Source organism: Telopea speciosissima, chromosome 1 (assembly GCF_018873765.1).
Source record: "Telopea speciosissima isolate NSW1024214 ecotype Mountain lineage chromosome 1, Tspe_v1, whole genome shotgun sequence".
Taxonomy (NCBI): Eukaryota; Viridiplantae; Streptophyta; class Magnoliopsida; order Proteales; family Proteaceae; genus Telopea; species Telopea speciosissima.
Window position 1 is genome coordinate 4,905,897 of NC_057916.1, and position 14,455 is coordinate 4,920,351.

At 37.9% G+C, this 14,455-nt stretch overlaps 1 protein-coding gene across 1 annotated transcript in view; it reads right to left on the minus strand.

Annotated features, from left to right (window-relative positions):
- Positions 1 to 8,652: 8,652 nt before the first annotated feature.
- LOC122640792 (F-box protein At1g78280-like) overlaps positions 8,653 to 14,455 on the minus strand; it is a 43,348-nt gene continuing 37,545 nt past the window's right edge. The window contains exons 15-19 of the mRNA XM_043834041.1: positions 11,246 to 11,330; positions 10,953 to 11,157; positions 9,422 to 9,590; positions 8,838 to 8,965; positions 8,653 to 8,785 (exon numbers count right to left, since the gene is read on the minus strand). Of these exons, the coding sequence (XP_043689976.1) occupies positions 8,661 to 8,785; positions 8,838 to 8,965; positions 9,422 to 9,590; positions 10,953 to 11,157; positions 11,246 to 11,330 (712 nt within the window). The 3' untranslated portion in view covers positions 8,653 to 8,660. The remainder of the gene's footprint in view (positions 8,786 to 8,837; positions 8,966 to 9,421; positions 9,591 to 10,952; positions 11,158 to 11,245; positions 11,331 to 14,455) is intronic.

Below are 14,455 nucleotides of genomic sequence, written 5' to 3' on the forward strand. Positions count from 1 at the left end.
TACTGCATCGTACGGCGGCTGCAGAGGCCATGTGCATCATGTGGGGCTCACTGTACCATATGGCCTCGCTGCACCGCACGGTACAGCATGCAGTTACAGGAGAGGATAACGATTCGCATTGGTATTGGTATTCATTGAAGCCTGAAGGGATATCTCCTTGGTTCCTGTTCTAGTTTAAAAAAAACATGGAATGGGCTGTGTGACTCCCAAGTTCCAAGGGATTCAAATACTACAAATGGTCAGTTTTCAGGTTCTGTGGGGTGGTCCAAAAGTCCAGTTAGTCACTTTCTCCATTAGATAGGACTGCTGGACCTCATGGTTTTAGGTATTGGGTATCGGGTTGGTCATGCCGGATGCCGATACTTGACCGATACTTTATTGGTGGTGCAAAGGGCAAAATAGTCCAAAAAACCTAATATCGGTATTTTAAAGGGTTTTAAGTATTGAGTATCGGATCAGTCATGATCGATGCCGATACTTGAGCTATACTTTATCGGTCTTGCAGAGGGTAAAATAGTCCAAAAAACCTTATATTGGTATTTTAAGGGTAACACCTTAGTTTATGAGCCAATACGGATTCCAAGGCATCCTCCAGCTCCAAGCACTGAATGATGAATGGCAGAGGAGAGGGAGTTTACCCAATGGATCTCTATCTCATCCAGTTCCCTGCCCGGCTCAGTTCTCCAGTTCCTCTAACAAGGAGGGAGTGGAATGACTACTCTATCCCTGTCCGAACACTTTACCCGGGTGGGATTCACCACCCCCTATTAGAGGAACTGGGGAACTGGGCCGGGCAAAGAACTGGAGGAGATAATTTTCTTTTACCCAGTTCTTTTTCTTTGTGCGAGGATGAAAACCCGAATGTACCCAATCTCTAAACATGGGAGAAAATTGTATGGGTTGGTGTTATCTATGGGGAGTGTGACCCTTGCTAAGGGCGTCAAAATGTAATCGGAACCGAATACCGAATCCAAAACCGAGCCGAGTTAACCAAATTGAACCAAATCGAATTAATTATGTTCGGATTTGGATCCACCAAGCAAGATTTTAATTTTGTTCTGTTCGGATATGGTTTCGATGTAAGAACCATCGGTTCTAACCGAAATCGAACCGGATGACCGAATCTAAATCCCTAGTTTTTTTTAGTTTTACAACTTTACGTTTGAGAGTTGACCTTTAGGCTCCAGGCTTTAATGCTTTAATGCTTTATTCTTTCATTCCTATGTTGCAGGAGATTCTTTACCTTCCAAAGTTCCAAGTTCCAATATTTTACAAATTTTAAAAGGTTTTACTATCTCTATTTTCTACGATTCTTCGTCTCTCCCAAGTTCCAATCTCTTACAAGTTTTGAATTAAATTGATTTTCAAAGTGTGCATTTAAAAATGTAAGGCCCAAAAATACAAGATGGGCATTTGTAGGACTTTTAGTGGCTGATGTTGTTGGGAATTTAAAGCCAAATAGTAGAATGGTTTAGCAAACCGAATAGAATTTAAGCTGTATAATCGAATTAAAACCGTATCAAGATCTGAATTGGAACTGTATTCTATAATCAAATTGGAACCATAACTGAACCGAATCGAGCAGATTTGGATTTGGATTTAATTCTGGAACCGAGGCGGTTCTTGGTTCGGATATGGATCACACTATCACTTCATGGAACCGAACTGAATGACCAAAACCGAATCGATTGACACCCTTAGTCCCTTGCGCACACATGGCTGATGAGAATGCATGTGTTGACATTATGAGGGGTGAGATTTTCATCTTTCATGAGGGGCGAGGCAGTGATTTCCTTCCTCTGTGTTTGGGCATGCACAGTATACTTTCCCATAGAGAATTTTCTTCCAAGGAGAAAGTTTTTATTCATCACATGTATGTTCACCACACCGTCTTAAGTTTCACAAACCCTTAAAAGGTTGTAGTTTTTGTTTTTTCAAAATACCCTTGTGATACCCACTTGCACTCATGTGAAGTTGTATGATCAATTGATTCCCATTCATCGTGGGTGGAGGAAAACTTTGTCCAAACTTCAATATCTTCTCCATGCTATACCTATCTTTAATGAGATTTTCTTGTGACTACACCACAGTTGGAAAACCAAGTTTTCTTACAAGACTCATCTTTCAGAAAACTTGGTGATTTGGCCTGGTCAAACATAGTTAAGGTGAGTAACATTTTTTTTAATGCAATAAAAAAAAACTATGCTTTCATTAGTAATTACATATGAGAGAGAGAGCTATTGTCGTTTAGAATTAATTTTTTGGTGAGTTACAAGAAGGATTTATTTTTCAATTATGATTTTATTTGTTATTACATTTATTGATTTATTTACTTAGTAGTCACATAGTCAATGAGTTTTTTTTTTAAATGACTAGACCTGTCAAGTTTATGATGACTCAAGTAAAAAGACCGAGTCTTATTTGACTCATGGAGTTCATAGTTTTCAAATGAATGAATCCATGTGATAGAGGATCCCACTACCATCCTTTGGTAAAACATGAGTCCCAAAATATCAGCAAAATCAATGGTTCAAATTACAAAATAGCCATTTCCCATTTGTGGCAAGGTAGGGTCCCTCATTACGTGGGTTAAGTGATGGATGTAAGGTCACCAAGATAGCAAAAAATGAAATTGTTGCCATACTTTTTTGCTTTTTCTTTTTAAGTGAAGGTAAAATTATGTCATTTCACATGTATATTTTAGAAAAATGCATGACAATGACAACTTTTGATAATGATATAGTGGTTAGTAATTTTCAAAATTAGTTTGAAAATTTCTCTTACACTTAACTTAAATAACTTTTAAGAATAAGATGAAAAACAATCAAAAAAAGATTAGAACTTATCCGTTCGTCACTTGGTTACAACAAGATGCACCTTTAATAGAAAAAAAATAAATAGTCTCATAATAGAGAGTTGAATCATTAAATATAGGAACTAGAAAGTCTTAAATTAAAACTATCTAACCTCAAATTCTTGCAAGGTTTGGGAATCTTTATTATTATTGATTAAGAGACTAATTACTTCTAAGTTGACAAAAACAAATGGCGATTTTGGAGTTTTTTTAACCGATATCATACTTTTTTTTTTATATGAATTAACACAAATATCTTGATTTTATGTTCTTGGGCACTGTAAATATATTTTGGAAAGAAAAAGGAAAATTTTGTAAATCACAATTAAAAAAAAGAAATACATTTTTCATTTGGTTGAAAGAAAAGGGAAGTGAAATCACTTTTGAAAAGGAAAAGAATTTTTTTGTAAATCATGATTATGTAACCTACGTAAGACTCTTACTATATTTTATAAATATGCTTTTCAATGTAAAATTATATTTTATATTTCAAATCAAACGAATTTGATTGTAAAATAATATAAAATTTAAGTTTTGGAGTTCGTTACACTATCATGTGAAGTAATAATTAAATAGGAAGGGGGATTGCCGATAGGCTATGTGGTCCCTGTACCTGTGTAGAGGCCAATGAGAGCGTCCACAAGGGCATCCAACAAGGATGAAAATTTTCATTTTACCGGGGGGGGGGGGGGGGCAGGACTGTCATTCCGCCCTTCTTGTGTCTAGGTGCAAACTCCATACAACCTGACAGCCTTTTTTTATCCCTTATAAAAATGGGAGAGGGTTGGGTGTGCTGCCAATTTTCAGACATAAGAGGGCAACAAGATGAGACATGCTGGGCACCTTGGCAATATCCCCAGCCTTTTCCCATATAAGAAGGTTAGGCACGCTGCCAAGGTGCCAACATGTGTCATTCTCACTGCTCCTCATTTGAAAAAGACCCCCTTGCCCTCCTATGTTGAGCCTGTGATTGGTTTATGCCACTAGCTTGTCAAAAGCTGAAGGCATACCCAACCCTCTCAGTAAAATATTTGAACTGTAGTACTGATTTGATATCACTTCCTACCCTTTTATTTCCCTTGCAACCAGACAAAACTACAAGTAAAAGAAAAAGGCTACAAAAGTAGTGGTACCAGTTTAACACACCCCATTGCCATGATCCCCCATCCCTTTCTCTATGAACATTTTTGTTTGATATTTTGATTACACTTTCACAAGTGTAGTCTATTATTGGAGCCCAATATATGAAGAATAGGTCTTACAACCCTAGAATTGAGACATTTGTTTTCCAAACTACCACAATCTCCACCAAACCCATCCATTCTTTGCATCGTTTTTTCAAAGTATAGACTGAGACTTCACAACCATATGGAACCCAATGAATTTTGTTTGAATAAAGCAGATTGTCATATCAATTTCGAAAGTAGAGAAGACTCCAAATTAGTTGTTTTTATATGGAATTATATGCTGTTGTGGACATTACATAACCAAAAGCTTTTACCTCATAAACTTACCAAATAAGGCTCTTTGTCATAGGATTCTCCTCTTAATGAACCTTGGGACTGTGGTTCCCTCAGACAGCTCATATGGGAGAATAGTTATCATCTCCAATTCGCGGGCACCTCCAATTCCTTTAATTTCTCTAATAGGAGGGAGTGGATTCCACCTAGAGCAGTGTTTTCAGGTAGGGGGTAGGGTGATTATTTCCGCCCCCATGTGAGGAATTGAAGGGGATAGCGAATTAGAGGTGATAAGGATTCTTATATGGATTGGGGTTTTCCCCGCTTAAGATATTATTGAACCTAGACTTGACCTGTCCTATGAGACATTCATGGGGCTTACTAATTTTACAAGGCAGCCAGGGCAGCTCCTATGAGTTGAAGTGGTTAGCTAGGTAGAAACCTTAATTATTATTCTTTAATCTAACTTGTCCTAACTTTTTTTTTTTAGGGGAAAAAAGAGTTTTTCTCTTATGAGTTTTGGTAGAAATGAGAAATTCATTGAATCTCCAATGTGGAGTTTTCCTTTCACATGATTTTTTTTAATTATTTTTTCGCATTTGCTCTGAAAATATGGGTCTCATGTGGTTGATTTTGTTTTTCGAGACGTGCGTGGATGTAGAGTGGAGATTCATCTCCATGCTGACAAGGTGAGGAACCCTTTCTTATAATATAATTTCAAAAAAAAGAACTCAGTTGAAGAGTATAGTACTTGTTATCAAATATAGAAGAGATTAAAATGATCACCCTGTCCCCATGAAAAATAAAACTACCACATCTGTTGATACCTTCGCATGTGCTCTTCCTGTCCTATACAAGCTTATGTCATGCTCCCCAACAAGAAACACATCCCTATAATTTCAAGAATAAATTTGAAGAGAAAGCAGTCCTCATCCATGTCTAATCTTTGTCCTCCACTATACAATTGGACTTGACTTGTAATACTTTAGTCCGGACTGACAAAGGAAGATGTCCATTGCAATTTGTAAAGTGGGCGGCTGGGCGCACTCCACAGTCCAACTGATGCTAGAAGGTGTCATATCACGTTACTTTGATGAGACGATTCTAATAAGTGGGGTTATAATAGCTTTGTACGTGTCGGTTGTTCTTTCATACATCCCAACAATCTTGGAAGTTTTTCATTAAAAAAAAATCTCAGAAGGCTTGACATGTATTAAAATCATCAGTAATACCAACGGGGCGACGGTGCACATCCGACGACACAGCAGAGGTCAGGTGGCATATAGATTTCCTACAATTTTATAGAAAAGATAGATAGCAGAAGAGTTCTCTGTAGGGGAGCTTTGTGCAGGTGAGATCCAATGAGAGTGCGCATGGGTCTAATGAGAGTGACAACATCAATAGGGCGGTCGTTACCATCTTTCATGGGAGTAGGGCGATCATTTTACCCCATGTGTCTGGGCATAGGGTACACTCTCCCACAAAGGAATACTTGTTCAACCCGCATATCTATTCATGGTAGAATTAAATAGATCTATTTAATTCATGGAAAGAGACACCTATACAATACCTAGATAGAGAATATTACAATTCACAGTGTCATTGTTAATACAGATGACATCCCTCTTCAAACTCAATATGATAGATGAGAAACCATTTGTGGATAAAAGAAACTGAACACACACGGAAGTGTAAGCCTTTGTAAGAAGATCAGCCAATTGGTTTCAAAAGAAACGTGTGGCATAAGAAGTGTTCCATTATAAAATAATGAAGAATAAAGTGACAATCAATTTCAATATGCTTTGTTCTTTCATAGAAAATTTTATTATGGCTTATTTGAATAACATTTTTGTTATAATAGAAGAGTGGAGTTGAGCAGTTAAGGAGATACCTATATCGTGAAGAAGCCATTGTAGCCAGATAATCTCAGATGTAGTATCGACAAGAACACGATACTCAGTTTCACTATCGGAATGAGACACAATTGACTGCTTTTTACCACGCCATAAGATGAAATAATTTTCAAAAAATATACAAAAATTTGTAGTAGACTGAGGATTTGCAACTTCACCAACTCATTTGTACATCCTACGACTTCATCACTCACCCACTTACAATCATACATACATCCCAGCCCAACCCAACCCAACCCAACCCAACCCTCATCATACTACCCACCTTGACTAACCCAGCGGCCCAGCCTAGCCCAACACATCAGCCTAGTTCAATACAACTGTTGATGGTAACAATTATACTCATTGGGCTCAACGGTTGAAATATGACCATGGAGGAAAAATCAATCCAAGAGAATCTACTGCTACCAATACCAGTGAAGCCATCGATCAAAACCGACTGATTATTTAAATGTCCTCAAGGCCATTTGTTTTGGCTAATCGGTCATTTAAGCTTATTTTTTATATATTTTGGTGGGTATTAAGATAGGTTAATTACTCCTTAATTAATGGTCCTTAATCTGTTGGATTTGTACATTCGGTCCTAATAGTTCGATCTATTGGGTAATTGAGTTCGACCAAGACACTGATTAATCCAAAAATAAACTGGACCGTTTAGGAAACAGTTGGTTTGATTTATTTTATTTATTTATTTTTATTTGGACAGTTTCGGTGCTGGCCTGGAAATGACACCCCTAGCCCTTGCCACTTAAGGAAATCAAAATGGCATGGTGGATGTTGATTACCTCCATGGATATGACACAGGTTAAGGATGCAGGAATCCCAGGCAACAAAGTGTTGATGAAATGATTCACCCGAGGTAGGTTATGAAAGAATACCTTGGTGAAAGGGTCCTGGCTTGCAGATTATTTCCAATTCTTATCTCTACCCTAACAAAATTGTAGGCTATTGAACGAGGAGTTAAATGAGTTGATATCGAAAGTCTTTTGGAGTAATTGGAAGGTTATTGATGGTTAACTCAATTTTTTCCTGCTAAAAAGACCCAAAACCAGTTTAACTATTAAAGAAGCTAGGGATCTTCACTCCATTATAGGTCATCACAACCTGAACTCCCGAAGCAACTTTGCTTAAGGTCACTAGTGGAATACAAGAATGTAAAACAATAAACTCATAGGGCAAATATGTCCATCAAATGACTTGAGGGAATTATTACCCAAAAAACCCTTGTGTGAATTTCATTAAAAAAAATGACTTAAGGGAAACATTTCATTGGATGTTGAGATTGATCTGTTGTGTTACTTACGACCCTCATTCAAATGATCAGCAAAGAGAAGAGTTTAAGTGTAAAGGTCGATGTTAGCACAGACTGTGCCCAGACAAATGGGGTGACATTTCCACCATTTAAAGGGGGTGGGACGGTCATTTCATCCACCTCATGTATCGGGCTGCAGGCACATAGAACATTTTCCCTTAATATATATCGAGCAAAACTGACAGTACCAACTCAACTGGAGTGTAAATTAAATATATAACATGCATGGACTACGTCGGAGGTTGGATGATGGTATGATGTGACTTGCATGGTAATGTCAGCCACTCATTGACCTGCTACTGAGGACTGTAAAGTCTGCTACAGAATTGTTTTTTATTTTTCTTAACTTTTAATGTTCCTCTCACTCTTTCCTGGTCTTCAAGACTACAGGGATTTTTTCTGATTATGTCAGCCACTCATTGACCTGCAAGTGAGGATTGAAAGCAGTTTATCGAAAAAAAAAAAAGACTGAAAGCATGTCTGCTTCAGAGTTTTATATTTTGCTGTACTGTTAATGTCCCCACTCTCTCTCTCTCTCTGGTCTTCAAGAACTCTATGGGGATTTCTTCTTCTAAGGGTGGTTTCTCAGCCAATTGTGTTATGTGCTAAATGGGGCTACAACTAATATATCGACCCTATATTAGGACACCCTAGTATGGGATAAGTCAAAGGACTAAATTTAATATGTTCTATCAACTTTGGAATTTTTGGTGTATCAATCAAGTACTTAACATTTAGCATCAAAACCAAGCACCGGTGAAGAAAGGGCTATCTACTGCCAAACAGAAACCCTAGGGTAGAGTAGACCGCTGAGAACAACCGTAGTATGGGATAAGTTAAAAAGCTTGATTTAATGTATTCCATCAACTTTGGAGCTTTTGCATATCCGTCAAGTACCTACAATATTGCTTCCAAGGGTTGAAATGCACCTATGGATATATAATATTTTCTCTCAAAGAGATGGTGGCAAGAAGCAAAACAACCCAAGGGCAACTCAAGAAGTTAATTTTTGAATTGATAACCTCTAATAACAGATCCAATACCTATCTCCCCCAACCTCCCCCCCCCCCCTACCGGCAAAAATAAGAAAAAAAAAGATATATATATATATATATATAGGCTTAGGATAAAATAAAATTAACAAAAAATTTATAAGAAAAATAAGGCGCTACAAATAGCAGTTGAAAACACCACTTCCCGTCAGCTGCAGCATATTTAACAGATCCTAATTTTTTCAGCAGGGACTTTCCGTTCATAGGATGAGTTTGAGGAATATGATGAAGAGCACTAACATAAATTTTCATACTTGTTCAAATCACCCCAGACAGCTTCTTCAACCTCTTCCCATGAATTTGCAGACCCCAATTCTTTCCATAGGCTAAATATAGCTCCTAATATGTTCTCATCATGCAAGATACAGTAGCACCTACAAAGATATGAAACCAACAAAATTACTTCAAATCAAATTAGCTGCTTATGCTATATTTTTTGTTTTCTCGATTAGAAAATCCAAAAAATAACAATGACATCATCTTTTGGACACCCCTAATTATGCGTTTATTATGTTCATTAAGGTCTCAAAATATACTTCCCTAGCAAAAGTTGAAAGAAAATACTCTATTCTTTCTTTTTCATTTTAAACTTCCTCTTTTCTCAAAAATCAAAGCATAATTTCTAATGCTCGTATTTGATTGTCATTAGAAACCACCAGGGAATAATTCTGAAAAGAAAGAAAGCTTTTCTTATCAAAAATCAGATTTCTGTGGATAGGATAAACAATTATCCAACAATCACTACTCTTTTTTTTCCCTGGCAAGTGGGGAGGGCAGGAAGAAGACAGTAGGCCGAAGCATAGATAGAAATGAAAGTTTTGCTAACTTACATGGCATGGTAGGAGGTTCGTCTAAACTTATTCTGACTTCCCTCTGGTTCATCCTGTGATATCCTTCTCACAAAGGGAAGTCTGTAGCTTTCTAAAAACCGCTTAAGTAAAACCGAATTCCCTCTGAAGATATCCACATGTATAGGAATCAAATCAAGAAGTGGATCACCTGCAGGAAAACCAGCAGAGAAAATTATACACTGGGTACTGTAGGGTACCATTGTGAAAAATCAGATGTTCATATATTTCAATACATATTTTCTGTACGTCTGTTTAACTTCTGCTAAATTCTAACACAATATTGTTCGAAGAAATATATGCAGTAGCTGGCAATTTGTATACTTAGATCAAGTACATTTTACCAATAGGATGCAATAATTAATTGTTTTATCACATAGACCTTGTACAGTTGTACTTAAAAGGAGGCACATAGTAATGGATTGCCCTTGGCTTATAAACAGGTAAGAAAGCTTCTAAAGCAACAAGTAATATTTCGTAAAAGAGTCTTGTTCTTGCTCGTGAGTCGTGCGGGGTAGGGCAATCAAATAAAACAAGAGCACTATGCGCTCCCTACAACGTAAATTCAAAAGGATATTTGGTTTACATGACTGTTGCATTCCATCACTTGAAAACATTTGCCCAACATGCATGGAGAACTTGCTTAATAAAATATCTCCAAAAAAATAAATTCAAAGTTTCTAGCTAGACTTGAAAAGAGCATTTGCATGCTTAGGCAGTAGGTACTTCGTATGAAGAATAGTCTGTGTTCTCTTGCTTCTTGATCTTACAGATATTATACTATATAGGTAAAAGCAAGTCAAAGCGAAGTCATTCAAGAAACAAAAAACATTTCTCACATCTGTTTAGCTTTGCTATATGTTTAGAAAAGTAAGTCGAAAGAAATTCTAACAGAAACAGAAGACCAAAATTAAACACTTGAAGCAGGTCCATGTCAATGCATTCAGTATCAGAAAAGACATCTGTTACGTAGCTTTTACAAACGAGGCACAAAGACGTTAAAAATGTCTCTTTCAGTGTGCCAACACACATGTCCAACATAGCCAATTGGGCATGAGAAAAGGGGCAAATGTTCCATAAACCATTGATATTTTCATATGCTCTACACAACTATAAACACCAGAAGAAGAAGAAGAAAAAAGTTGGGGGAGGGGAGGGGAGGGGGGGGGGGGAGCAACCACCTGCACATGTGTGCAAGGAACTTATAAGCAAGGGCAAAGAAGGGGCACCATTTAGTGGGACCCAGAAAGAGAACTTCAAGAGAAAAGATAATCTGATTGGGTGATGGTAGTTCCCCAACAGCATAACAATGTGATAGCCACAATAGTTGATCTGATTGGCTATTTAATCAGGTCACTCCTGGGTGGGAAAAATCTCCTGAGTGGGGTCCCCAAGCCTACAGGAACACCTAAAACATGCACACACAGACAGGGGATGAGTTTTGTTCCCATCCTCCTGTGCTAATGAGAAAAGATTTATACTCATGAAATCAAAATCTTGCATAAGGATTCACCTATAGACAGGTCACTGAAGTCGAGAATGTGGCTGGGGCGCCATTTTCTCTGCTCTCCATTGCCACTATTGCAATCCATAGCCCCATTAGAACAGGGCACATTCTCATTCAAGCAAGAACCAAGAAAATATGGTTCCATATGAATATTATCATCCATAATATCCATGTGTATCCAGGTAGGAGACTTGTGTAGGCCATTTTCATCCTAAAGTAACAAAAATATCAGATGTTAGAAATCATACGATGAGCAAGGGAGCACAAATACGAAGAAGTTAAATAAAGATTAGGAGGACCTTAGACAAATTTATCAACATTGCAATATCTTCAGGGAGGTACTTTTCTACTTTGTCTATCAGGCTGCTAGGTATTGGATTTCCCCTGCAAATACAACTGAAGCATGTCAAAGTAGTACTGATATTGACTCCTTCATGTCTTTTCAGAATTACGACTTCAAATTTATATTCAGTAAATTGTGACCAGGTTTTACCACCATTAGTAACCGTAAAATGCAATAAAAAGAACATACACTCTACACTAACAAGTTCAGTTCAAGAAAGATACCTGACTTGTACCACCAAGAGGAATGTAGGTTAACAATGACACCCGTTAAGGAGGGTGGGGGGAGAAAATTATAAATTTCCAATAAAGCAAGATTTTGAATCTCAATTTTGGCACCAAAACATAAAGTGCCATTAGCACACTGGAAATTTTTTTACATGAGCAAGATGAAATTAGAGCAAATAATATGGAACACTTTGAAATCCTAGAGAATGAAATGAAGCTAGGAAATCAATGACATTTTACCAAAACATATTCAATGCATACAGCAAAGACGCACCTACATCAATTGACACAATAAGTACAACCCAACTCAACTTGACTCAACTATGTCTTATGAGGTGTTTCTTTCAGAGAAACTTGGTGTTGGTTGAACCGTGGGTTAGAGAGAGGGAAGAAAAATAATAGAATTGATTGATTTAATGAGAGAAAGACCCCGGGGAAGTTACAACTTATATAAGCTAGGCGATGTGGGACTAAACCCACACAGCCAACTAAACACTTAATAACATAAAATACTCCCAAAAGGACCAGAATACCCTGGGGGTATTCTGGAGTACATTATTCTAACACTCCCCCTCAAGCTGGATGGTACAAATACGAAAGAAGGAAGATCCAGCTTGGACTAAAAGAAGAAAAAAACTCTAAAAGAAAAAAAACCCTCTCCATAACAATGCTAACACTCCCCCTCAAATTGGCGCATACAAGGTATTAATGCCCAACTTGAATGAAAAAATGGGAAAAATAAGTTGTAGCAGAATCTAGCTCCAAAAGGAATGCAGCTCCCAAATAGACCTTCAAGAACTTGAAAAAAATAGACCTTCAAACTTGGGCAGACTTGATCAATTGTTACCAATCTTCAACAATTGTCCAGGGATGAATCTCTGACTGATAATCTTGAAGGTAGGGCAGCAAGCAGATGAGTCAGGCAGCAATAAAGATCAAGCAACGGAAACAACCAAACTGAAGGACCTCATATGGGCAGGCAATAACCAAACATCTTCAAATTTTTAACACCAGCCTCCCTCTTACGGCAAACGTAACCCAATAACAAGGTAGATACTTATTGGCAATGGTGAAACCTCTGACCTTCTATGTGTTACTGACCTTCTATGTTTTGCACCAAGTGTCCCTGCACGTTCTGCTCTCTGCAATGGCTGCAGGTATACTGTATATAATCCCCCCCTCACGTGTAGTGCACGTGGACATAAGAGAGATTAGGTTAGAGATAGGGCAAAACATAACATTCCAGAATGGTTCAGTGGCTGCCAAGTGTAATGGAAAAAAGAAGAAATGGTAAAGAAGAGAATACCATTAACTTCCAAGGGTGTTATGGGTAATGCCAAAGGTATGTTTTGGGAGGTGGTGAAAGAAAAACAGCAGTGGGATAATGGAGTAGGATTAACTTGGGTAACATAGAAAGCTCCAACCATCTTCCATCAATCAAACAAACACTTTGAATGGAAACCCCTGTAGGGGAGAAACTCCTAACCCCAATATTCAGATCTGAAAAAGATACAAATCTGATTCGAAGTAAGGAAATGCTCCAATTGTCAAGGCTTGTTTAATCTTCAATCAGGGAGGAGCAATTGTGCAAAAGATTCCATGGTAGAAACGCCCACATGCTAGACAGTACTAAGAAGATATCCGGACAGCAATGAATGGAAGTAGCCTCAACAAAACTGGATCAGATCTGAATCTATAACAAAGCTAGTATGCAAGCTCCAAAGTATGCCGGATATTAACCAGAACGGCTCCACATGACTGAATAAGTTCGTAGGTGCAACCAAAAAAATCGTGAAACACTGGTGTAATCCCAAATAGGCTGATCTCTAGGGTAGTAGATTCGAGTCTTCAATAACGAAAGAAATTCGATCTCCAATAAAAGGAAACTCAATCATAATCATAAGGGAGCAGGATTCCACATGAAGGCAGCAGTAACACATCAACCAGTCATGCTTACAAAAGCCAATCAATAACACCAGGCAGGTAGGTAGTGAAGCTAAAAAAAAATAACCAACAAAATAAGATAAATAACCAGACACATCCATAGGCAGTTGAAGCAGCCAGCCATAGAGTAATAAGTAAGGGAAATAGGTTGTAAATTGAAGAAACCAAGCCAACAGAATGAACCGTAATTTGTTTTCTAAAAAACCTAATGTAAGATGCTGAATAATGGGTTGAATACTCCTCTGATATGTATAAGACTCTCCTCAAAATATGAGTTTGATAGGAAAACCCTAACCCTAAAATCGATTGTTGTCAGGGTTTTAGAAAACCCTGAAATTGAGATCGATTTAGGGAAAGGGGGCTGTAATTGCTGATTTAGACATGTAATAGATGCTGACCAAGGCTGCTAGAATGGAACCCCCAAGGTGAACAATCTATCTCCAGTAAGAGTGAGACTTGATCTTCAAAGGGAAGAGACTCTAAAAAATCGTAGAAGTAGAGCAGGGCAACACCAGCATAAAGGACCTTCTTCAAGCCTTGAACTGATGAAGGAGAGTTCTCTTTTAATGTTAGAACCACCTCCAAAGCATTCGAACACCAACAAACATCCCTAGCCCAAATCGATTTTTATCAGGGTTTTGGAAAACCCTAAAAAGAAGAGATCGATTGGGGTAGGGGTTTTCAAAAAACTTGGATAGGTGCAATATTGAGGTCGAATGGTCCTTGAAGTCGGAGTAATCAGCCCACCAAAAATTAGCAAAAACTGAAACCTGAAAGTTAGGGTTTTTGGCGGGTAACCAAATTAGCAGGTTAAGGAATTTTTGCTGTAGAAACAAATCCAGCCATCAGAAAGGGTCCAAACTTAGGTCGAGTAGGGCTTGTAGTAACAGGGAATCACCCTCAAAACATTAGCTGCATCTGAAAAGGGAAACCCTAAAATCGATTGGAGTCGGGGTTTTGAAAAACCCTGACAAGTTGAGATCGATTAGGGGATC